The 26,557-nt window shown below is 45.8% G+C and overlaps 2 protein-coding genes across 2 annotated transcripts in view; both read right to left on the bottom strand.

Annotated features, from left to right (window-relative positions):
- cert (ceramide transfer protein) overlaps window positions 1–9,652 on the bottom strand; it is a 42,907-nt gene extending 33,255 nt beyond the window's left edge. The window contains exons 1-3 of the mRNA XM_075889791.1: window positions 9,277–9,652; window positions 5,077–5,193; window positions 161–350 (exon numbers count right to left, since the gene is read on the bottom strand). Coding sequence (XP_075745906.1) covers window positions 161–350; window positions 5,077–5,193; window positions 9,277–9,504 — 535 coding nt within the window. The 5' untranslated portion in view covers window positions 9,505–9,652. The remainder of the gene's footprint in view (window positions 1–160; window positions 351–5,076; window positions 5,194–9,276) is intronic.
- Window positions 9,653–14,278: 4,626 nt separating this feature from the next.
- LOC142803780 (uncharacterized) overlaps window positions 14,279–26,557 on the bottom strand; it is a 38,246-nt gene continuing 25,967 nt past the window's right edge. Inside the window, exons 14-17 of the mRNA XM_075889786.1 lie at window positions 20,685–20,849; window positions 19,586–19,834; window positions 18,060–18,251; window positions 14,279–14,651 (exon numbers count right to left, since the gene is read on the bottom strand). Coding sequence (XP_075745901.1) covers window positions 14,393–14,651; window positions 18,060–18,251; window positions 19,586–19,834; window positions 20,685–20,849 — 865 coding nt within the window. The 3' untranslated portion in view covers window positions 14,279–14,392. The remainder of the gene's footprint in view (window positions 14,652–18,059; window positions 18,252–19,585; window positions 19,835–20,684; window positions 20,850–26,557) is intronic.

Raw genomic sequence — 26,557 nt, 5'->3', positions numbered from 1 at the left:
AGTCACATTGAACTGCTATCAAGATTTCACATGTTATGCAAATAAACTAACCATTCAACATTCTGAGAGTGGGACTGATTTTTGCACAATGTTTGAGCGCAAAGTGCCAGCACATGTTTGAATAGGCTTTAAGAAAAAGGAATGATGGTAAGGTTTTTACCAGCGCAGGCGTCGAAGTGTGCTTGAAGGGTGTCAACTTGACGACACAGAATGTCTCGAAATGTCTCCATCTCGAGCAGCTTCTCTCGAAGACCTCGGCCTTTCTTCAAGGAAGACACACTAGTTGAGCCCAGGGAGAGTGCTGAGCCGTGGCGTCGTAGGCTGTTCTCACTTCCATATGCAGAGTCAACCTGAACGTGTGGACAAGATTATGAGAATGAAATTCGCATGCCTAGCAAGCAAATGAAGGTATCTATCAAGAATATCTGACTGTCAAATTGTCACATCATGCATATCTATCAATGCCTTACTACAGACAAAGGAAGCCCAAGCAGAAAGATGCATGCCATATAAAACATCCTTCTTACACATGTGCCAGCCTGTGAATATAAAACTTGTGAAAAAATTGTGCACATGAACAAAAGAGGGGGGGGGGGAGGAAGAGCACATTAAAAAATGTAAATGGTTGCCTTCAAAGCATACAAGACCTATTGCCAAATAAGCAATGATTCACATTTATATTCAACAAAAAATGCAAAACACAGCTGATCTTTGTTGATACGTTTAAAAAAAATGCAGATGATAAACGTATGATCCGGGAAAATGTACGATTCGAATCCAGCAAAAATTGAGGCTGACAAGTCTATATATACAGAGGTGTAAGGGCAAAAAAAAAAAATATTTTTTTTTGAAAACAGTAATTTTCTGCTGCTGTCTCTTGCCCTTGGACAAGAAAAGCTCCTTTTGCACACATTGTCGACCCTTGTCTGCATTTTCATCATTTTTATGCTAAATAAGCTTTACTAAGCTATGTTGCTAAGCTAAGTTGACTGGCGGAACATGGAAGGGGCCTTTGTCCTGCAGTGGACGTAGTCAGGCTGATGATGATGATGAAGCTTTGTAAGCGTTCAATGCCTCGTCCTCCACCTCCTTCGATGCGTCGTCACACACCACCTTCGTGACAATCTCTCGACACTTTGAGGCTCGCAAGTCGGGACATTGTCGTCTAGCGAGACGAACCCAGCAAAGGGTGCATTGGCGCCTGCAGAGAGGAATGCTGCATCTATGTGGTCATCAGACGCACATTCGCTGCGCTCTATATCCTATGATGCCAGCCGCTGCCAAAGGATATTCAGCTTCACCTTAATCGACAAGTGCTTGCGCTTTTCCACCGCCATGCTGAATTGCAACTGTCAGGAATCGTTAACGTGCAGCCTCACACAGGGCCTGGCTTGAATATCCCAAAATTTTTTTTCTCCATCAAGTAGCGACAATCATTGAGGCCCCGACGATGGCTCTCATTGGGCGGTGCTCGTTTCTGGTGGAGGTTACCCTGCAGAGTTGCAGACAACCTGATAACACAGTGAGGCAGGCTTCCCGCGCTTATGACATGGGGATTAGCAAGAGGAAATAGGTGCATTGCATTCGCATCTTTTCCGCTGAAAGGTGTGTGGCTAATTTACTTAAATGTGCGTGGCCTTCTGAAGGAATCTTCTGAAGGAAAAACATGCTGGCAGATGCCAGCAGCGCGTGAGACGTGGTCGGGAGGGGAGGCAGCTCTAGCGGTGCGTTGTGTAGGAGGCAGGTGTAGCGAAGGCAGCACGTGCATCTCATGCCGAAGCGATGGTTAGCTCTGTAGAGCTTTCTCGGCTGTTTTTGCGTGGGACAATCGCATTTTCACGTACTGTGCTACGGATGAAGGCTTTGCAGTGCTCACCCAACTTGTGCCAAGCAGCCAGCTCAGAAAGAAAACCACTGTGCTACAGAAAATAAAAGGCTTTTCTTGAAAAACGTTTGAAGACTGGCAGCTCAGACGGGTCTGTGTGTGGTCCACAGACAGCTGCAGGAGTGATGAGAGAGGGCGACTGGGCATCCGAAGAAAGCATGGAGGGGACAATTGAGTATGATTTGGAGAAAACACAAAGATGAAGGGGTGACAATTAAGTGCACTAAAGAAACTGCCGTCCCCGCACGGCAGCACTCTGTCACTTGGTGCTTCACAAGCACGCGAGAGCGTTTTTTTTCCCCCACACCTGAACGATAATTTCTGCCCGTAGAACAAATAATATGACTGCAGTTTGGTGCAATGCCGAACATTGCTGCCGAATAATCGTATATTCCGGCAATGTATTAAGCAGAACGTATTAACACATAGCGTTATGGAGGCATTTCTAGTTTTTGCAATTCGAGCATAGGAGCCAGAAAATCGCATTAAGCGGGAACATGTCAATGAGGTTTTTCTGTACGTGCACCATCTATGGAACCAGTGGAGGAAACACCACAGCAACTAGAACAGTGAGAAGAAAAACGATGAAGAGGGGGACACCATCTAGAATTTTCGCTAGCTTCGAAGCCAGCCGAACAGTCGCCCCTGAAGAAGGAACCTTATCGCTCCCGAAACGTTGGGTCAGTTTATAGGTTCCAACTTAAACATAAGAAACTTTGACTAATAGTGGTTCGAGTGTTTATTTTATTCGTATGAACTTTCACCCAGCCAGATAGATCTCTGTCGAATATGTTCACCTTTAAATAAGTAACATTGCATAGATTTGTTGGAAACTTTAAAGGAGTACTGACGCGAATTGACACACTTTTTGAGTGTTGCTCTTATAAAAGCACTGGTGTTAAGAACCTGGAAAGCATATTCTGGTGCCTGAAAGTGCATTGAGTACATTTTAATACTGCTAATATTACAGAAAACAACAACAAAGAAAGGCTTTTAGTTTCAGCAAAATGGGGCAGCTTGTCAGTGCAGTGGGCATCATGGGGAGACAGCAACTTCCAACGTACTAGCGGCAGATCTGTAATCTGCAGCATGATGCACATAAACAACAACTGAATTGTTGTCCAGCGATTTTGGCAACTTAGGCTCCATGCAGTATGCCGAGTTCGCAAACTCAGTAGAACTGTGTCAACCTGTCGGGATAATAACCAGAGCAGTAGGGCTGGCTCACAGATGCATAGTGACGAAAACTTTAAAATCAAAGTAAAAATATTTTATACATGTTTTCTGACTCCAGTACGTGGAGGGCGTTAGTTAATACTACATACCAAGGCAACGAAAAACGTCCCTTTTGCGATAACTCAAAATTGTGTCAACACTCCTTTAAAGGGTCCCTGAAACAATTTTTTCACATTAGTATGTTTTTGATTAGACCCCTACTGCAACAAATAATTGGCACCATAATTCAATCAAAACACCCCTCATTAACGAAGCTACGAAGAATAAATAGGTATCTTCCTCCTCCGCTCTGCCTTTCACCCTCAACTACCTCAACTCTTCCTCCGAGCACTCTGGGCTAAGCTCCGCCTTCACGGGGACTGTGAAGTCAGTCAGATTAGCAGCTACGGTGACGTCAAGCGGGCAGAGCATGTTTCCCTGTGAATGGGAGATTGAAAACGCATTTGGCCGAATCGCAGCGATCTACAGTGATTCGCCTCTTTAAAACATAGTAATAACTCGGAAAGCTCAAGATGGTTTGTAAATGACCTTTGGGACTTTGTTTACCAGCCCAATGTGTTTGTACACTATCGAGAAAACCATTCCAGGGTCCCTTTAAATGCTCTCTCCTTTCATCCCAAAAGAAAATCTACAGCTCATGCCTTTGAGCACTTTTCTTTATTTTTATTTGAATTCATTGGCTCATTTTCGAGGTAATCGCAAGTGCACTAGCATAATTCTGTAGTGTGTGATTCTAGCACTACAGAGCGTGGCACACGTATGTGCAGCCCACAAATGCCTAAATGAGCCAATGATCAAGCCACTCCGTCTATCATGTAGTCGTACCAGTCTATCCGAGAATTCGCTAAGAGAAGAGCGGGCAATTTTCGGCTGTCTGAAATGCAACTGCCGCTTCCTTGCCGCATGCAATGCCATATGTGGCCCATATGTTCACGGGAGTTTCAACCACCGATTCGGAGTGTTTGCTCACCTAGTTCAACAGTGTTGCAGGGCACCTTCAAGCTGTGTTTGCGACCGTGAGATCAGTTTTGTAAAATTAGACCCACCATGATTAAAACCATAGAATAGGCACAAATTCATAAACACCATGAAGAATTTAGGAGCATTTGGAAGACATTGTTAAGTTCAATATATGAACAGCGTGACTTTTCACTGCAATCTGTATTGCTTTTAACATGCTGATTGATTTGTGGGGTTTAACGTCCCAAAACCACCATTTGATTATGAGAGACGCCGTAGTGGAGGGCTCTGGAAATTTTGACCACCTGGGGTTCTTTAACGTGCACCCAAATCTAGCGCTCAACATGCTCTTACAAGTTCTGAAGTGATTTAAATGACTTCAGAATTCTTTGATGGTGGCAACTAGGGTAACGTTAATGTCACGTATGGTGCGAGTTGTGCTGATTAGATGGCTCAACCAGGGATACAGACATAGAGACATGAAACAAACATGAGACTTGTCCATTTGTTTCATGTGTACTTGTCAATGAGGTCCTCCAAGGTGTAGCAACTGGCACCCCACAGTCACTACCAAGTGTACAAGGGAGAAAAGCTTGATCACATCCCTCATGGAAGGAATAAGTGAAACAGGATGACACCTTCCAAAAAGATCTAATTTCAAGTTTTCTTCATGTTTCCATGATGCTGCATATGAAACAATAGAAAAGATTCTTAGGACAGTTTTTGTAAGTCTACAGAAACAAAGTCATGAATCCATGGATATTACTTGAAGTGCTGTAAACATTTCCATAAAGGTTCTCCAAAACTTAGGAGATACATACTATACGACTAAAGAGACTGACCACAGTGTTTAGCCGAAGTGTTCATGCAGGAAATACCCATGAAATGTAAAATAGGTAAAAGCAAATCAATATCCCCCAAACAATATTATTGACCTGTTAACTGTTAGATCAATCACAATGCCAAAAACAGCGATATTGATATTATTAACTCACCTTGTAGGCATCCAAAGCCTCGACCCACAGATTTCTCTCCTCCGGTCCGTCTGCTCGCAGGTACCACACGCAGTCGTTAACGCTGACGTCGAAACGGCACTCGTCAAACTCGTGTGGCTGCGGAAAGTAAGTGCACAAGGCTTTACAATGTGGAACTCGTTAATTGATATCTCGTAATATTCCCAATTAACCTATGACCTACGCTTGCAAAGAAAGATTTGTTTGCATATTTCTCAGTTACGGGGAATCACAGAATACGTAAATGCAAAGCAGTACAATTTACATACACAAGCCTCTGCATTCCGCACTTCCAAATTATTTAAATGTTTTCATTTAGCAGATGCCCTTTATGAATAACTGATTTGACATCAGAAGCTAATAAAAGTGGTAATATGGTGCTATTGCAAGTGATGATAACAATGAAAATTATTAGCATTTATATCCGTTCCTTTTTTTTTTCAATGTGTGTACACATGCTTACCAAAACTCTTGCATATATTGACTTACAAAGACACAATACAAATCATTACAGGTGTTCTGCTCCTCATTTTTACATCAACAGCCTTGCATAAGTTGGTTCCACAGCTGCATGGTGAATCCCATGACTGCTTGAATACTTGAAAGATTAAAAAGTGATTACCATACAAACTCGAATGTAACCAAAGCTTTAGTTACCCAAAGTCAACCCTTGCATTACGATCAAATAACGAAATCACTATTTTCAATTCTTGGACGACAGCCTCCTAGATTTTCCTTGCTTCCCGGATTATCGGCAAACACATGGGAAGCGGCTGTCGTCGGAACTAAAGCGGTGGCGCCACTCACGTAGGGCTGTCCTAAAGAAAGTTAAGCTTTTGGTGCTCATTTGCAACAAAAAATGACCTAAAAAGTATCGAAATAGCAAAAATGCATTTATATGTTACTGTATTATCAATTTAGCAGTTTAAAGCTGTCGTCGGTGAATCTCTTGATGGGGGTGCCACTTACGTATGGGTCTAAGGCACGCTTTTTGAAAGTTCATGAGGATGTGCGCCTGTATGAGTGACTGAGTGACGATTCCACAATCATGTGTAAGCAATTGTGAAACAAAGTGGGAATGATTGTGATGGTTTGCACCAGGAGCACAATCATTTTTTTTGCCAGTCAATGTGGTCAGCAAAAAAAAAAAACTGGTATTTAGTTCGTTAAACCACAACGGGAGAAATTGAAATGCAAACTTAGGTTCAGCTGTATTATAAAGGACACCATGGGTGAAAATATTTTGCAGTCACCCACTACGACGACTTTCAAAATGGTGCCATAGATTTTGCACATGAAACGTTTCCCACATTTCTATGATCCTCGACAGGTGCACAGTAGACAGTGTAACAAATAAATGTCTCTTTTGAAGCATTCAAAGACATTATTTTTAGTACTATAAAAAGTAAAAGAATCATTGCTTGTCATAGTTCCCACACAAAATTTTCCACGCAGTGTCAAGTAACATTGGCCACTGCTTGCTCCTTGATTGAGACCTGCACTCGGCGTCGTCAACAATGCAGCAACAGTGAAGCCTTTGAAGAGATATCTCACGCAAAGTGAAGCCTTTTAAGAGATATCTCGCTTTTGAAGAGATATCTCGCTTCTCGCTCTATCACATAGGCTCCTTCTAAAAATAGCTGCCTAGCGACAGATTCTAGTGGAAATGTCACAACACGTCAACATTCTACATCACAGCAACGCTCTTTTGTTTTTTCTTCCGGCTCCGATGCCTGTCAATCTTGTAACTTGCAAATCAAGGCACCCTGGAGCAACAGACTGCACGTAGTTACTGCACATCAATGTGATCAACCTAAGAATGTTTTAAGTAAGTCTGCTTACACGGATGCATAGTTCAGATAACATACTACAATTTAAAACAAATCTGCTAATTCAAGCATAAACAGGGTACAAAAAAATGAACTTGTACTCTAAAATTTTCATTACTAGCTCGTGCTGTCCTTTGAAGTGCAGCAGCAGCAAAATAGGTAATTTCTTTAGCTACATGCCTGAAATGCCAGAGTTTAAACGTTTCTATTTTTTGTGTGTTTCATAGGAATGGTAGCACAACTTTGTAAATTAGCTCAATTGATGCGAGAAAGAAAAATCGAGCATGACATCATGCAGTGCCAGTCAATTTATTTTATTTGAAAATATTGCAGTAAAATGCATATCTTTTTTTTTACAGATCTGGTAAGCCCATTTATATGCTCAATCAACTTGCCCAAATGAAGTAACTATACGCTAAAAATACACTAAAAAAGTGAAATTTCGAGGTTTTGAATGCAAAAACACGATCTAAATTTGAAGCACACCACGATAAGGTACTTTTATGTTAATCTTGCACACTTTCCTCTATATAAGTAAACTAGCATCCTCAGCATTTTGCCGCATAAAAATGTGGACACTGTGGATACAAACTGATCCACAGCTCAGCAGTGCAATGCTATATTTGCCCGCATGACAAGTGTGTCCAGACAATGAGATGACCAAACAATAGTGCGTTTGTCAACATTTCTACTGCAGCCAGCTCAGTTCAAACTGTGCTGGAGCACTGTTGCCGATTCCTGTCCGAGCTTCCCACAAAATTTTTTTATCATTTCTGCAGAGTCTCGTACACCAAAGTGTTGCTTCTCAAGAGAGAAAGATATACAGCATGCAATGCATTGTGTACTGCACTAGCTCACTTAAAAGGCTCAGATATTTACTTCTGTGGCTCCAAGCAAAACAGCACACAAACTTAACTTGCAGGCTGGCATCTTCTGATGAAGTGTGCACACAAGGAATTTCCCGTTTTGGAACTTTCAAATACGACAAATATGGAATTTCACAAATAACACACTAAAACATGAAGGTCAACAATCACTGCATTGTTGATATCTGCAAATGGCGACCATTTTTTTGCTGACAGCTGAACTGAGGAGGAGAAGATACAGAATCACGTACACGCGTGATATTTTCTTGTAACAAGAATTCTGGTTGAACATTGAAGCGTCATAGCTATGATCGTGTTAGTCCGGAGTTTTTAAATAGCGTACGCAAGGCTTTGCGTTAGCGTTTCGCGCCACTGCGCATGCGTCGTACGCTAACCGCTTGCGGGCTCCCGTTAAGTGAGCGGGTGACCGCAGAGCCCGCAAACTTAGCGTACGCTATTTTAAAACTCCCTATTTTTACTTGGGCGGGCGGCACTCGGTGTTGGTATTGAAACAACAAACAAGCCTGGGCAAGGACGGCCTTGCACGGGGCTTGTTCCGAGATTACCTCGACTCAGTAACTGAACAAAAAAAAGTATGTCGCGGTCAGCATACACTGAACGTTTTTAGTTTGGCACTGCAGTCACATGTCGCAGACGCGGAGAGGGGGAAGGGGTACATGTCTCGACTGCTGCGTTGCCTTATTTTCGTTTTTTTTATTTTTTTCATGCAGCTGTTGGCGAGATTCAGAAGAAGATTACGTCTTCTGCACTTTTTTTTTTTTAATGCGTCGCGACTTCTTGTTCGAGTACCGGTTTCCTCTAAGCAGGACGCCGATCCCGGTAAATAAAGGAAAACACAAGATTCACGACAAACACTCGCCTGGTTTCCTCCGCAGTTCATGAAACGCAGGAGCGATGGCAGGGGGGCGTTGCCGAGCAAGATGACACTTTTGTCACGCAACTCGGGCTCAACAGCGCAACTCCGTAAGATGTCCGGCCGCAACGCAACATTTAAGAAATAATGCGCAAAGTGCGAGAAATCAAGGACCTGTGTCCACCAGAGAACGACGCACCGAAAATCTTGCTTGTTTGCATTATCCGAGCTCTATGTTGCAATATAAACACGTCAACGCCTCCCGCGAGCGCTTCCACGACGCAGTGACTCATGCCGGTATTGCACGATACCACCGAAAACACGCTACGAATACACGAATCACGGAGGGATCTCGAAGGTGTTAAAATTAGATTAGGTATAAACGACCGAAACGGCCTGCTTGCTTCGAAAACAAGTGGCTGACGCACGTTAAGGGCGTCACCGAGCGAAACGGAACAGGATCCGATAATCACATCCGCAGCGGCGTTAAACTTCCGTGCTGCGGCATCTCGGACCACGAAATAAAAACTACTCAGGACCCTATCGGCACCGCATCGGCGACAGAACGGAAGAAAATCGGGGGCAATTAGGCCTAAAACTCGCTGCAACCCACCTTGACCGTAGCCTTGTAAATGCTGATCGCGCCACGACACCCAAAAGCAGTGTCATTCTCGGACTTGTAGTAGGACAGGGTGCCATCCTTGAGCACGATGAATCTGTCCTGCCAGCCGTGGATGTAGTTAGTCCATTTGCACAGAGTTCCTTGCAGTTCGTGGGGACTGGTCGGATGCTCGAAATCGTCCTCGTCATCGCTTAAATTAATGCTGTGGTCGTCCATCATGCTTGAAACTGTAATGGCGGTCAGTCGCGCAGTTGGCAGCGAGGGCGACGGCACTGAAAAGTCAATCCAAACAGGGTCTCCGCAACGAGACGACTGTCTCTGCCTTGCCTTACATGCCTCGCACACTCATATCGCCTGTATCGGTCGCCATCTTACACTTTCGGTTAAACAAATAAAAAACTAAAACACACAAAAGCAACAAAGTTGCGGTCAGAGTTGCCAGACTTTCTTGCAATTCAAGGCCGTAAACTCCAAGTCAGACCGCTATGGCGGCAAATTTCAAACACCCGTAGTACGTTCGAACTGCTCACCGCTGTTGCGTTCGATACAGGCGTGAAAAAATGACGTTCATAACTGCCTGAAACATTTCACCTTCTTTGGCTCCATCGTATGTGTAATGAAGGCTGATATCTGCAGTATACCAGCCCAAATAACACCGCGGCACGTGTCTATAACAGGCACCGACATTCTCTCACCTCTATGCTGCCTCCAAGCCATTTGTTTTTGCATAGGAAGCCGAGCAGTGTGTTTAACAGAAGCTGTGTTAGCTCTGTGCGTCGCACAAGCTGCGCATAAGGGCGCGTAGATCTCTATCCGCACGAAACCTCAGCGTAGGTGTACCAATGCCTCGAGTATACACGGAGTCATTTTCCTTGATCGTCGATATTGACTTATTTCTCCCCTTTCCGCCGGCCGTCCTCTCGGTTCAAGTCCGCACGCGTTTTGTCCTTGGTGTAACGGCAAGGTCTTCTCGGCTGGAGTTCGGTCTTAGATAATAATCACGCCCAGGGTATACAGTATCGTGAACTAAATCAAGTGCAGATGCTGTGGAGCAGGTGAAACTGCTTCTTTCAAGCATTTGGTCGAGAATTTACGAGTACCCGTAATCAGAACAGAGTCTCTAAATCTCTACTCGTGCCGAATTCATGACATGGACCTCGTTTTGGCGCAGGTTTAAGCTGAAGGGATCATATGCTTTCAGGGGAATTATATTCACGCAATGCCCATTTATTTCCATGAACACCAGAGCTGAAGTGCTCTTAATTTTTATTACTAGAGAACACCCGCCATCAAGGTCTAGTGAATACGGTGCCCTACTACGGACCCGCAGGTCGCGGGACCGAATCCCGGAGGCGTAAATGCTGAGGCCCCGTGTACGTTATAAATTTAGGTGCACGTTAAAGAACAGCAGACAGTCAAAATTTCCGACTCCTCCACTACGGCATCTTTCATAATCATATGGTGGTTTGGGGACCGTAAAACCCAGATATTATTGTTATCTTATACAAAGCGAGCATGGTGAAAAAATCAGAGCGACGAACAGAAGAAACAAAAATACGTGTTGGGGTTCAACGCACTCCATCTTATTGCGTTTAAATTCTGGTTCGAAATATGAATAAATAAAACACCTGTGCAGCAAAGGGGTTCAGATACCCCCCCCCCCCCCCCCGAAAGTGTCTAGTTTAGCTTGTGTACCTATGTCCCTATACACCCACACATAAAAACGCATGCGCGAACATCATAATATAATTGAATCCCCCCCCCCCATTCCACCACTGGATTGATATGATCGTGAGTTGCGTAGCTACCGTGGCTACACAACTCACGAAGAAGGTAGGGGGCGCAAAATCATTTTCTGTGTCCCTGTCGTTTTTCTGTCCCTGTCATCCCTCCCTGCTTAACTTCCGGCGGTTTTATATATATATATATATATATATATATATATATATATATATATATATATATATATATATATATATATATATATATATATATATATATATATAAAGAGAGAGAGAGACGTTAATACATATCTCTGTTTTTGCTAAGGCGAGAAAAGGAGGGAGAGGGATGGGCGTCGTAGCAGCTGTTAGTGGGGAGGCATGTACCCTCTGGTTTTTAACCTGTGGGGGTGACAGCCCCCCTCCCCCCCCCCCCGTGTCGGAGCTCCTGTTTGTAACTCCACTCGCGCTGGACGGATTTTAAAAACTTTTGCGGCGTTGAATTCGTGAAGCAATAAGCTCTTCCAGTGAATTCAGTCCATGGTTACACGGTGGATGTCAATGATGGATCTCAATGAAATTCACTGGGTAGGCTCATTCGGACGTTTGCGCCACTCATGTCAAACTTCACGCTTGAGAGTCTCGCAGATCATTTTAAAATTAATTTTATAGCTTGCCTTCAAACACTCACCTTGCTTGCCATAATTAATGGCAACATTCTGTGTGTGTGACGGTGATTTTTGTATGGCAGAAGTGACGGAACTAATGTGCCACTATAGCGTCTGCTTCACTGCTATGGATTGTGCGGGTTTGGCCGGCACTTCCTTGGTTGAGCGTGCGATTCTCTTTTACGTGTTGGTGGGCGTCCGATAGGTGGCAAGTGGTGTTGCGTTGTGAACCGCACACGATTCGCCACATGTTCACCATAACAGCGGGAGTGTTTTAGCCGATCGCTGCGCACGGTGCGGACAAGTATAGTGTCATCTGGCGGGCGTTATGCGCAATGAAACTAGTTCGGGCAAAGGAATACGTAACATGTAGAAGCGCACTCACTCGGGTTTCGGTGTTGCGGTTTTTCGCTAATTAAAAATTACTTTCGAATTTGCTGGGTATGGGGCTCGGGACAAGAGTGTTTCAGTAACATAAAAGTACCATTATCGTGATATGGCGAAAAAATCACCGGAGTTGGCTTTTACGGCTAATATGACTCGAAGGCGAAAGCAGTTTTCTTCCGTGTCTTTTCAATTGATGTATATTGATCCTCCCCTTCCCCATCAAGCTGGCCATCGAAAGCTTTCCGCATGTAACGTGACTTCGCATTGCCTCCGTGATCGGAGGCACTGCCTGCGAACTTTCTGCAGCTTTACTGGTTTCGCAATGCCTCCTTGTTCGGCTCACCTTTGCCCAAGCGACGACGTCACGTCATGACGACAACATGTTACGCCACAAGTTTGATGCTCTGGCATGCAATGACGCTATGCGGTGACAAAATTACGCGATGAATTTTCGAATCACTCGTGTTGACATTGCGGGACGCCGATGGTCAATTTTGCATCTAAGGCTTTCGCCTTAATAAACGCCATTTCTGGAAAGCATGTCCTCGAAATGCCTGCATATTTGACTATGGCCCCGGCGCTTTTCAGCAAATGATCACAGGCTACGGTACCTGGAGCCCAAGCCCATAGCCAGGAATATTATTCGGGAGGGGGGGAGGGGGCACTTGCTGAAGACCGACTATTTCAGAAAAACACGTCTGTATTTCCACTACGTATTTTTGGAAAACACGCCCTCCATAATTTTTCGCGGGAGTGGAAGGGGGGGGGGGAGGTTCCTCGGGCACCTAGGGCACCCCCTCTGGCTACATGTCTACTAGAGCCAACATGTTTCACGGAAACAGTATGACACAAAAAGATAACTGCTAGACAGATGGTATCTCGCCATATAGTGCGAGTGAATTTCCTCAGTTCTAGAAAAGTCTTTAAACATCAAAGGACCATATTTCAAGGCAAAGATCGTTACGTTCGGTATCCACTGTACGAAATTCAGAAAGGGGTCTTGTTGGGCGAGTTGGTACGATAATATGAATAAGGGAGCACAAAAAACATCGACACATAACGTTCGTGCACGTGCTCCTTTTCTATGTCCGTTATTTTTTTTGCGTTACGTTTATGATGTACAAAACTCAACAGGGTTGACTGTATTACAGAACAATGAATAATTTAGCAAGCTTCAAGAACATTCACTGGTCCGCGATGACCTGAAAGTACGGTGGAGTTTGTGGGGTACAATTGCATACCGGCACTTCAGAGTTTCTATGAGTCAAACCATGTACGGTTTCATACAAATACCTCGAAAAAAATAGTAAAATAAGGAACATGGTTTCAAGGCGAGTACCTTAGTAACCTGCGCTTCGCCGACGACATTGCATTGCTGAATAACGTATGGGACGAATTGCAACTCGTGATTAGAGAGTCAGACAAGGTGAGCAGAAAGGTAGGTCTTAAAATTAATCTGCAGAAAACGAAAGTAACATATTACAACTTCGGAACAGAACAGTTACTGTGCTTCGACATAGGAAGCAGTCCTGCTGAAGTTAAGTTGTACAAGAGTACGTCTACTTAGGGAGTAACCGCGGGACCAAACCGCAAGATGAAGTAACTAAAAAAATAAGAATGGGGTGGAGCACATTTGGCAAGCACTCTCAAATTATGAGTGGTAGATCTCACTATCATTCAAGAGGAAGGTATACAACAACTGCATCTTACCGGTACTTACCTACGGAGCAGAAACCTGGAGGATTACAAAGAAGGGTCAACTTAAGTTGAGAACGACGCAGCGAGCAATGGAATGATAGGTGTAACTTTAAGGGACAACAAGAGAGCAGGCTGGCTCAGGGAAAGAACCGGGAATAAAGATATCGTAGTCGAAATCAAGGAGAAATTGTCATGGGCAGGGCACGCAACTCGAAGGCAAGATAACCGCTGGTCATTAAGGATCACAAACTGGATTCCAAGGGAAGGCAAGCGGTAGAAAGGAAGACAAAGTTAGGTGGGCAGATGAGATTGGGAAATTTGTGGTTGTAAGCGGTAGCAGCAAGCACAGGACCGAGTTGACTGACGGAACATGGGAAAGGCCATTGTCCTGTAGTGGGTGTAGTCTGGCTGCTGCTAGAGTTCATGATGATGGTTTCAAATATCAAAAAAACGTTAAATTGTTTTACAAACTAACACAGTGTTTGGAGGCTTTGCAAACAACAGTACGCATCGCAAAAAAAGTAGTAGTTTACTTTATTAGCACGAAGTACACAAGTACACACATGAGACAAAGTAAAGCACTTAAGAGACAATATATAGATGGGCAGTGGTGAACGAAGGTATGAAGTGGAGCTACTTCTTCTTCCTACTGGCCACGTAGCCGGCCACGCCGACTGACTTGATGACGTCGATGACGATGTTGTTTAGCAGAATGGCGATGATGAGCGACTTGAACCAGGAGACGTTCGCGTTGTAAGTGTACTTCAGGCCGATGGGCACCATGAAACCCGACAGCACGACGGACAGCACCAGGGCCACCAGCAGCCCAATGTAAAGAAAGGGCGTCGGTAGGACGCCCTCCTCGACGCGTTCATCAGCCAGCGACAATGACCTGCGACCATACAGTGTTGGGACTAAAACGTTAGCCCCAATCGTTCAGTTCGCTGTCGCCATTATAGGTATGCACAAAGGGGGGTGAGGGTGGCAGTGGGAGGCGTAATTTACCCGCCCCCTAACTTCCCCTACAATGTCCATATAGCCCTGCACCCTAGGCAGTAACTGGAAATGTCCAACTCAGTGAAGATATAGGGCAGACTTGGCACCGAGGATTCCTGATGTTGCATTCTATAAGAGTGGTCTACTTCCCAACTTCACTACCAGAAATCCGTGGACCCAAACAGTACTCGCTTTATACAAAAAATTGGCAAATCCGACGTATAGTGGGAATGAATGATATGCGAAGCACGAATGGGGAAGGTTGATATGTCACTCTAAAATCAGCACAACGTTACGGAAAGAGATAAATTGTGTCGTACATGACTTCCATGCAACGATTATCATATTTGGACGTGTCATTTACCTTCGTCGTCTACTCGACACCTCGTACTAAACTTTATATATGTGCAGCTAGCCAAAGGGTCGCGAGCGGGCTATAAGCGTAGCATGTCGTCATGTTTTACATGACATGCATATCATGATTATCATACTTGGACCTGTCATTTACCTTCGTTATCTATTCACGTCACGTGATACCAAATTCGGTATATGTGCAGCTAGTGAAACGGCCGCGAGCACATCATGAGCGTGGTATATTGTCATGTTCTTACATAACACGCGTGTCATAATGATCATGCTTGCACCAGTCATATACCTTCATCATCAATTGACGCCACTCAATACCAAATTTGGTATATATGGAGCAAACGAAACGGCCGCGAGCGCATCATGAAGGGTCCGATATACTACAATGTAGCGTTGACGCGCACGCACGCTGGGCACAGCGACGCTACGTTAGCAAAACGCGAGCACTCTATAGCCTGACGCCAGGTGCGACCGACGCGACCAGCGTCCGTCGGCGCGGTTCGACGGCAACCGGCGCGAAATGCGACATGCTGCATTTCGCGCCGATGCATTACCCAGACAACACTGCGTTTCCCTCTTTCCGTGAACGAGGAACGCCGGGCGCACTCAAACGCGCATGCGTCAAAGCAACGCAGCGCGGCGCGCACCTGCGAGTATATGGCAGGCAGATCGGCGCCTTGCGTGGCATCGCCGGCTTGACGCGACGAAATGAACGCCGGCGCGCACGCGCGCCGGGTCACGTCGAAGTGTATTGGCGGCTTGAGAGTGGCATGTAATCATGTTTTTACGTGACACGCATCTGATGATTATCGTGTCTACACCAGTCACATACCTTCGTCATCCTTTCACCTGACGTAATACCAAATTTGACATATATGAAGCTAGCGAAAAGGCCGCGAGCGCATCATGAGTCTTACATGTAGTCATGATGTAACACGTCACGCATGTCATGATTATCATGTTTGGATGTGTCATTCACCTATGACATGCATTCACGCCCATAATGCCAAATTCGGCATTTTTGAGACGGCCGCGAGCGCATCATAAGCGTGGCATGTAGTCATGTTGTCACAAGACATGTACCTAATGATTATCATGTTTTCCCCAGTCACATACCCCTGTCATCCCTTGGCGTCCCGTAATACCAATTTTGGTATATGTGAGAATATCGAAACGGCCGTGAGCGCGTCATGAGCGTGGCATGTAGAAATGTTGTTACATGACACGCATCTCATGATTATCATGTTCGCACCATGCATGCAGTCACATACCTTCATCATCCATTCATGTCCCGTAATCCCTTATTTGGTATATCCAAAGCTAGCGGAAAGGCCTTGAGTGCATCATGAGCGCGGCATGTTGTCATGTCATGTTACATCAGACGCATGTCACGCATGTCACACGCATGTCATGACAGACAGGGTCTGTCGCTTCTGTTGCCTGCAGTCATGGCATACCAAACCAGTTTTACAACTTGGCATGTGAACAAAACAACGGCAAGAGCAGCAGGGCAATGAAACGTAAATCATGATATTCATGACATACATGTCATAATTTTCATGTTATGACCAGTCACTTATGTTCGTCATTTATTCATGTTATGGCATACTAAGTTTGGTAGCGATACCATTATCGAAACGGCCAGGAGAGCTAAATGTCATAAGCCGCTAGATAGATAGATAGATAGATAGATAGATAGATAGATAGATAGATAGATAGATAGATAGATAGATAGATAGATAGATACGCTCAAAGTCGCCGAAGTTCGCTAAGAAATGCTTCGCATTCAAAACATGTTATCGCTTTATGTTCAAATATGTGTCCATGTGACTCTTGGTTTCTCTTGAATTCAGCCAATCGACAAGGGATGGAAGGGGTGTGGTGAATCTTGTATTGAAGAACGCATATAATGTTCGGGACAGAGTTGAACACGCATAGCACCGGGCGAGGGCCAGTGCGCTTGTTTTTCAAAACTCCGTGCGTGATCTGCGATCTGCAGGTCACAGATATGACCTGACTACATTGTAGCGATGAATTCTCCTAAAGAGGCCCTGCAGCACTTTTTCAGCACTACGCTCCCGATAACGCGCGAGCCAAACATATAACGCAGTACGTGGGCTGGAATTTATAACTATATTCCTCAAACTCAGCTAGCAATCGCTCCTTCTTATGTCGACAAATCATACCATAAACCTAGCGCCGTGGATCCGAAGTCTACGGTCATTGTCTTATTTCAGTATCGTGACCAGCATAGTTATCGAGGCCACCGCGTTGTGCCGCCACGTGATCGCGCGCGCTAGCGATCAGACTGAAACTAAGCCGCGCGTTCGAAGAAAAAGAAAAAAAAAGTATTTAAGGTAAGTCATGGCGCGCGCTGATGATGATGATGATGATGATGATGATGAACAAACTTTATTTAATTAGCAGAAAGGTCCTCTTCCCCTTTCAGGTGCGAGAGGAGAAGGGAGGACCAAACCTAGACGACGGCCATGATCCCGATGGCCCTGGCGGCGTCTTCGGCCTGCCGTATTAAGCGGGCTTGTAATTGAGAGTCAGAGCTGAGGAGCGCGGCATCCCATCCACTCCCGTCTGGAAATTCGCCTCTCATGGGGGCCTGCGGGCATGCCCATAAAATGTGGCTCAAGTCCTCTCTGAGGAACAAATTTTTTCGTCCCCTTGTCAGCCTCCTTCCACCAGCTTTCAGCGCGTTCTCTAGCGCGGAAGAAGAGTGAGCTTGCGGCGTGCGACAAAGCCCTGTAACTCCGCTCACACACGACGGATTATAAATATTTTTGCGACAGTCGATTCGTTAGAGAGTAAGCCTCTTTAATGAAGCCATTCGACGATTAGTCTAGAGTCAGAAACGGCCCCTCCCAGATGCAGCTTCGTTAAATCGATGTTTGACAATAACGTGCCGAGAGGCAGCTTCTCCGCTCACCTGGCGTCCTTGGAGACGGCGGCGGTGCTTTCGTCGCGGTACTCGGGCATTTGGTAGGTGATCTCGATCTGCGGGTTGCGGGTGTAGTAGGTGTACCTTTTGGTGGTCGTTATTCGAGCCGTCTTGGTCGCCTCGGCGTGAGTGTCACGGGAGGCAAGCCGCACCTTCTCCGGTGGTAACTGCTTCGAGAACCTGCGGTGATAAAGAGCTTGGAACTTACGATCCTGGAGCAACGTGCCGTGTCTCGGGAAAATTCAGCTTGTTCTCGTGGTCACATGACCCTTTAGGTTTTCGAGACATATCATAACGCAAATTTTGGCTGCACTTGCCCATTTACGGGCTGTTCCTGTCTCATTCACCAAATGATAGCAAGGCGATGGATGAACTGGACGAATTGGTGACATGTCAAACTGGATAAAGATCAGAGCGAAACACGAAGCAAAGAGAACGCAAACGATGGGACAGGTTGGCACTTACAAGTGTTCAAAATCATACCTGAAACACCAACTTATACTCATCAGCAACCACCTTGAACATGCGTGAACCAGCCATGCGTCACATTAAACAAAACAAAACATGGACTTTGCATGGCTTTCTCGTCTCCGCGGAAGTTTAGTAGTTTGTGCAGCCACCTAGATCAACACGGGAAGGGGCATGCGCGGCACCAATCATGTCTCCATGTGCCTTGCACTATACAAGTCATTTATCATACTCTTTTAGCCCCTCCGCGGTGGTCTAGTGGCTAAGGTACTCGGCTGCTGACCCGCAGGTCACGGGATCGAATCCCGGCTGCGGCGGCTGCATTTCCGATGGTGGCGGAAATGTTGTAGGCCCGTGTGCTCAGATTTGGGTGCACGTTAAAGAACCCCAGGTGGTCGAAATTTCCGGAGCCCTCCACTACGGCGCCTCTCATAATCATATGGTGGTTTTGGGACGTCAAACCCCACAAATCAATCATCAATCATACTCTTTTATTGTAGCATACATAGGCCAAACAAGGCCCCTCTTCCTGACGGTGCTAATCCGTCAAGGCATTGCAGGCGGTGCGGGTGAAATTGTGTGCTTGACAATATTAGAAGTTAAGGCCGGGGGAAGACAAAAACCCAAAGGGAAATGTAGGAAGGGTTTTACATTAGGAAATGGAAAAACAACCACGGTAATGACACGTCGATGAACCTGTCTAGTAAAGAGATGAGCTTTCTATAGGCACCATGGTAGCTCGCTAAGAATTAGTATAATGTGACGCATGGCTGCTTTAGACACGCGAAAGCTGTTTGCCGGTGAGTACAAGTTCGCCTTTCAAGCATGCTTTCGACCAGTTGCAGGTGCCAGCCTGTCCCGTCGTACTCTTTCTCGGTGCTTCGTGCTTGCAGCTGGTTTTTATTCGTTTCTTGGGAATGAATTCTAGGAATGCTATTAAAGTAACTGGGGCCTGTCGACATAGTAGCTCGAATTTTTATCTGGTCACCCTGGTCTTGAAGCAACAATCAGTCATTTCGAGAAGAGCCTAAGAACGAAACACTCACGTGAACAGAATCTGCAGGATGACGCCGGCAAGGAAGACGACAGCTGCGATGATGCAGCCGCGCTCAGCCTCCTTCGCGAATCCGGGTTCCTCCTCGCCCTGCGTCGGGTGGAAGCCCCGCAGCACCATGGCCATGAACATGGTGAGCACGCCCAGGAACAGAATGGTGACCAGCCGCTGAAGGCGCGTGTAGCGACTGCCGCTGGGCCACGCAAACACGCTCACCAGCAGGTGGCACAGCCGAAACACCCTGCGCCCAAAAAAAAAAATGATTCCTCATCCACTCGCATATCGTGGTTTTGGCGTGCAAAACCTCCATTATTATTATTGTTATGATTATTTTTTCTGTATTGCAACCTCATTTTAGGCAGTGATTATATTGTTGAGACTATTTGAGCATAAGCATCTAAACAGCCACTATCCCTCAAGAGGAAGGTATATAACAGCTTTATCTTGCCGGCACTTAGCTACGGAGCAGAAACCTGGAGACTTACAAAGAGGGTTCAGCTTAAATTGAGGACGACGCAGCGAACAATAGAAAGAAAAATGGTAGGTGTAACCTTAAGAGACAAGAAGAGAGCAGAGTGGATTAGGGAACAAACTGGGGTTAAGGATATCATAGTTGAAATCAAGAAGAGGAAATGGACATGGCCCGGTATGAAGCGAGTAGACAGGATAACCGCTGGTCATTAAGGGTAACTGACTGGATTTCCAGAGAAGGCAAGTGGGTTAGGGGGAGACAGAAGGTTAGGTGGGCAGATGAGATTAAGAAGTTTGCGGGTATAAATTGGCAGTAGCAAGCACAGGACCGAGTTAACTGGCGGAACATGGGAGAGGCCTCTGTCCTGCAGTGGACGTAGCCAGGCTGCTGCTGATGATGATAATAATGATGATGATGATCTAAACAAGTAGCTGCACATGTAAATTAGTCAATATATAAACACTTTCAGATTAAACCGGAAACATGGCTAGCATGTTTGAAAATCAACCATTGCACTCGCCAGGAAAGATGTCAGACGTTTTCTTGGTGCTCTGAGGCCGTAACTGGCTCTTGCGGTGTCGTAAAGCACTGTGTAGTATCTTATAATTTCGAGTCGTACCTAGGGAAGGTGAGCTGGAACATGATGGACATCTTTTTTCCGTGGCCCTCAACAAAAGGCAAGATGTCGGCGTGGTCCTGATCCTGGAACCGGAGCCACTTGTCCACCACGAAGAGGAACTTCTCCGTAGTACCCTCGTGAAACACGTCGACCTTCTTCAAGTGCCTGCGCTCGAAGTTACGTATAGTTTTATGTTCACTCGCAAGCACTATTACTTTTGCACGTGTGAGCGTTTCAATTAGCAATTGTCTTTATTTACCATAGAAGATAGTGTGGACGGACTGCAGCCTAGCGGGGCCCGAGAGATGGATTAGTGATCCGATGACTTTGTCACAACGTAAAATCAAGCAGCCAATGCAGCGCGCAATCGTCTAGTTTTAAGACTACAGCACATTACATAACCTCACTCACTCACTCACTCACTCACTCACTCAATGAATGAATGAATGAGTCAATCGATCTATCACTCAATGAATCCATCATACCTTTGCAGAAAAGAACTGCACAAGGCTGTATCATCAGATCGTAGATAATTTACACCGGGTTACGGTCACTTTGGCGTTCCGTCGTGGATGAGATCTTGGTATAATCTTGGAGCCTCAGCCACGGTGGCCGCGCTTCGATGAGAGCGGAATGCGGGATGGTACCTAATTGTCCCGTAACGCGTAGCATTCTCTCTGGCTTCTCGTTAGCCTTATGTCAGGTTTGCTAATACTTTCAGGCCTTGGGGAAACCTCAAGGGCTTTTAGAGAGTTCCGAAGAGCCCCCAACTTTTGCTTGAGCGAGAAGACAATTGATGTACATAAGGTCGATGACATTTCAATATGGCATGCCATGGACGTAACAGCCTTTGTCCGTGGGAATAAGGCAGAAAAGGAGAAGAAAGATGCAGTCATTAGCACAGGTCGTCAAACTCACTAAAGAGTCGGCCCGCTCGGACTCATTCAGACTCGGATCGAGCCATGAGTCTGAGTGAGCCTGAGTAATATTTTCGTGAGTTTCAGTCCGAGTGAGTTCGGTTGAAGGTAATTTTCGTCACTGTGAGACCGAGTGAGTTCGTCTCAGGAAAGTTTCGGACAGTCTGGTTCCGAGTAAGTCCAAAGCTCAAAAAGCATTTCTTGAGTGAGTTGAGCGAGTTCCACTTTCTTTTGCCGACCCAAGGTTCTATTTACTTCAGTATTACTATCAGCCCTACTTGGATTCACGTGTATACTCTCGTGTTCTAACAGTTATTTCAAAGCAGTGTCGTTCGTACATAATTGTAGCATCTATTATTACGTAGGGGGTTCCCTTAAACTCCCCCCACACACTCTTTCATGAAAGTTGTGGATAAATATATGCTATGCTGTCATATCTTTAAGGAAAAATAACCTTACTGGTTTGCGAGCACTCAGAACTCGTTTTCGAGGGTACTATGTCAGATGGCACCAAGAAGAGCACCAATTACGTGAGATATTGGTGTTAAAGAGCATTGACAACACGGTCGAAGAAGCTAATTCTAGGCTGACGAACTCATGGATGGACTCACTCAGACTCACTCAGAGTCGGATCGAGCCGTGAGTCTGAGTCTGTGTGAGCCAGAGTGAAGAATATTTTGGCGAGTCTGAGCCCGAGGAAGTCCAAAGCGCAAGATGTATTTCTACCAGCAATGAAAGATAGAATGATACGGGCAAGACGTACATGCCAATACCATCCAACGTAAAAACTTTTTTCTTCAAGCTTCATACGGGAACCTTGCCAGTGAAAACGTGGCTTGAAAAGAAAAAGCTGTATGTACCACGGGGAAGCAGCTGTCTGCTGTGTAACAAACCTGGATCATTGAACAAGTATTTATTGATTGTAACAATGCAATTTTCTTTTTGGGACACTTTACAGAGGACTTCAAAGTTGATTTACCTCTTACTACACATAACATTCATTTTTTTCCCGCTGTGAAAGTTCCTTCTTACATGGTCTTCATTCGGTATGGCGTAGTATATTACCGTACAGACACTGTGACGTAAGAGTTCCATCTGCTCACGAGTGTTTCGGGGAAGCTGTTATCAAAGTGTGAGATTTTCGTAAGACTACCTACTGCGTTGAAGATGTGCTACCTTTGATGCATTAACACACATGAAACGGGTCTTATGTGTGATTGTTAGCCTATCTTGACCTGTTGTCAAGAATGCAATAAAGAAAAAAGAGCGAGTGTACTTCGCAATTAAAAAAACAATCAGCATATCCACGGAGTGAATGATGATGAGTAGGGCGAAGCGTCCGTCTGTCTGTCCATCTGCCTGTGGATATTTTGTGCTGGCTACGCTAGAGGGACGCACTGCCTTAGTCCACATGGAGCTTCGCCCCTAAAAACAAAAAAAAAGCGTGAGTGGTCCGTCCACGCGGTATTGTTTTTTTTTTACAATACATTTGGTTCTTGTACCGTTTTGCATGTGCGGCATGCGTGCATCTTCTGTGCTAATGTAATTTGTAAATGCATGTTCCCTGACTGGTAGATTTTACCTTTTTTGCAATGATTAGGATGTTTAGGCCCCTGGAAACACCCTATGGTACGGGCGTTTCAATTGATTATGATTATGAGAGATTACGATGATAGGTTATGATTATGAGAGACGCCGTCGTGGAGGGCGCCGGAAATTTTGACCACGTGGGGTCCTTTAACGTGCACCCCATTAAATGTGAGCACATGGGCCTACAGTATTTCCGCCTCCATTGGAAATGCCGCAGCCGGGATTTGATCCCGCGACATGTGGGTCAGCAGCCGAGTACCTTAGCCACTAGACCACCGCGGCTGGGCGAACTAACGCCCTTACAACTGTACAAAAAGTGTCGCATAGTGATTTTACAAAAACCGTCTTTTTTACTGCCCGCCAGGGTGGTCCAGTGGTTATGGTACTCCATTGCTGACCCGCAAAATAGGTCGCAGAATAGAATGCCTGTCATATTTTTGATGTAGGCGAAAATGGTCGAGGCCAGTGCACTTTGATTTAGGGGCACGTTAAACACCCAACATGGTGAAATTTCCGGAGCGCCCCACTACGGCGTCTCTTATAGGTATATTGTTCTCATAATAGTCTCTTATAATCATCTTGTCGCCCATAGAAGATCAGTGTCAATTATGCAGATCAGATTTTTTTCTGATTAATTCCTTTCGCGCCAGCGCTGATGACTCCAGCTTTTCAGCGAGTGACTCGCCTTTGAGTTATTCTAGAAAATTTGTCGCGTATAGGCTGTGGTCTTGCGGAAGTCACATTATAGTTGTGGCTTCTGAAATTTTCGAGCGCGTTCTTCGAACGTGTGAACGGAGAGAGGACCAAGACACCATGAACTTGGTGAGTCCCCTTGCCTGAAATTTATTTTTCAAAAAGCACACATGTCTCCCTCCTGATATTTGGAATACAGCAGCCAAGAGAATATTTCTTCACTGTGAGGTTGTAACTTGAGTTTGCGCTTACTGAGAGAAAGTTGCCGTTAGCGCCTGGTTTCCAGGCCGTCATTATCAAATGCCGTCTCGTTTTGCAACTCCTAGCGTCTTGATCCGTCAAGCATGTAACGACCAATGTTCTTGTCAGCAATGACGGTTTCCGCGCATGCATCGTGCTCCGATAGGTTTTCAGGAGTTATTTCGGCCCACGAGTCGTATTCAGGCGGTGCAGAACTACAGCTGGGAACCGTTTTCAGAGGCGAAGCGCCGTGTCTTCGTAGTAGGTAATCAAATTGCATTGCATGTCAATAAAAACGGTGTCGCAGTATGTCCACGGAGTGAATGATGAGTGGGGTGATGCGTCCACCAGTCCGTCCATGCTTCCGTCCATGCTTCCGTCCATGCGTTCGTCCATACGTCCGTCCTTGCATCCGTCCGTGCATTCGATCGTCCATTCATTCGTCCATCCATCCATCCGTCCATACGTCTGTCTGTCTGTCTGTCTGTCTGTCTGTCTGTCTGTCTGTCTGTCTGTCTGTCTGTCTGTCTGTCTGTCTGTCTGTCTGTCTGTCTGTCTGTCTGTCTGTCTGTCTGTCTGTCCGCCCGTCCGGACGGGCACACGTCCGTCCATCCGTGTGCCCGTCCGTGCATTCGTCTTACCGTCCGCCCGTGCGTCCATACAACTGTCCAGCTGTGCGTCCGTCCATTCGTCCGTTCATGCATTCATCCGTACGTTGTATTTAAGGGACGCCACAAGCCGCCCGTCTTCTCTAACAACAATAAAAGTTGATTGGTATACCACACAGTGTTTTTCACGTCATTAGTTTGATGATCGACTGGCGCGATCAACCTCCCTGCGTAGAGCTTCACCCCACTCATCATCAGTCACCTCGTGAATATGTTACGCTTTTTTTTAGGAGCGAAGCTCCTTACGCCGTGGGTCGTATGTCCAATGTCGTCGTAGTCGTCGTAGTATAACCAGTTGCATTGCAATGCATGCAATAAAAACGCTGTTACAGCATATCCACGGAGTGAATGATGAGTTGAGCGAAACGGGCGTCCGTGCTTTTGTGCGTCCTGCTATCCGTCAGTTCTCGCCAGAGTTGACGCGATCTGAGAAATTTATTGTCGTGCACTATGCTCGGCACAACACCAGAGCTCATTCCTTCATCACTATAGTGAACCAATAACTCGAGATATTGTGAGGAACAACGCCGCTCTTCTTCGCACCGGCTTCAGTGCTGCTGCAAACATGAATGCACGTACTAGTTAGAACCATGTATATACGGCATATCTAATCTGCGCGGTGAAATCTGTACAGTTCCGAATCTGTTGACGTAAGCGGAAATGACGGCTGGACGCTTGCAAACAACGGAAGACACGTTGCAGCAGTGCTATCTTTTCAGGGGGCAGAAAAGCGGAAGCTACAAAAAAAAATTGCCCGCAGCTTCCCTCGGGGGAACACTGAGGAGGATGCGGAGCATATAATTGGTTAACGGGGTGTTAAAGTGCGACTTACTTGGGTCGATGGCTAAATTGGTTAACGTGGTTGTGAAATGGGGTGTTAAATTGCGACTTACTTGGGTCGATGGCTTAATTGGTTAACGTGGTTGTAGGAGGGGGTGTTAAATGAGTGAACACGTACACACGTATGCGAAAGGGCGGCGCTGGTCGAAAGGACGTCGATCATTGTGTTTGTGGATTCGTTGGAATTCATTTCACCGCGACCTTGGACGTCGACGCGCCGTACAAACCAACCGACGAGCGGCAACTGAGCGAGCGAGCGCCGACCTTGAGTATATATACAGCGCGACGGCGCATGCACTGTCAGCTGTCGAATGTTCGAGAAGGGGGAGAAGCGCAACGGCGCATGCGCGCGCGTCAGCTGCCGATGTTCGAGAAGCGCGACGGCGCATGCGCGCGCGTCAGCTGCCGATGTTCTCGAAGCGTGACGGCGCATGCGCGCTACATTATACAGCTAGCGAATGTCCGTGAAGAGGAGAAGCGCACGCGGTGTGTAGAGGAGGAAGGGTGCACAGATGTTGGAGTGAAGCGCGCGCGGTGTGTAGAGAAGGAAGGGATGCACAGATGGTGGAAGAAGGAGGAGGAAGCTTGCGGACGGCGCCGCACTACAAGCCTCGAGTATAAGATGCTCCGCATCTAAAAATAACAATATACGCTTTCTTGGGCCTTTAAGCTTCCTAGTAAATGCACGATGCGAACAAGCTATTTTTATGTGAGTAAAGCGTAGTCTGGTACCAGGTCCATTTTAGGGGTGAAGCTCCTTAAAGCAACACCTGTTCGTCCCTCGTAGCAGTTGTAGTATGTAACAAGTATAACATTTTGACCTCCAAGGTGGTGCCGGTGAGAGATTTCTACTTTGCGCTGTTGAACAATAAAAAAATAGTGCTCAATGTACATGACAATAGCTGCTAATGGGGAATAAGAGACC

Source organism: Rhipicephalus microplus, chromosome 1 (assembly GCF_043290135.1).
Source record: "Rhipicephalus microplus isolate Deutch F79 chromosome 1, USDA_Rmic, whole genome shotgun sequence".
Classification (NCBI taxonomy): Eukaryota; Metazoa; Arthropoda; class Arachnida; order Ixodida; family Ixodidae; genus Rhipicephalus; species Rhipicephalus microplus.
The sequence above is the reverse complement of the archived record's forward strand: the minus strand, read 5'-3'. Positions and strand labels throughout refer to the sequence as shown.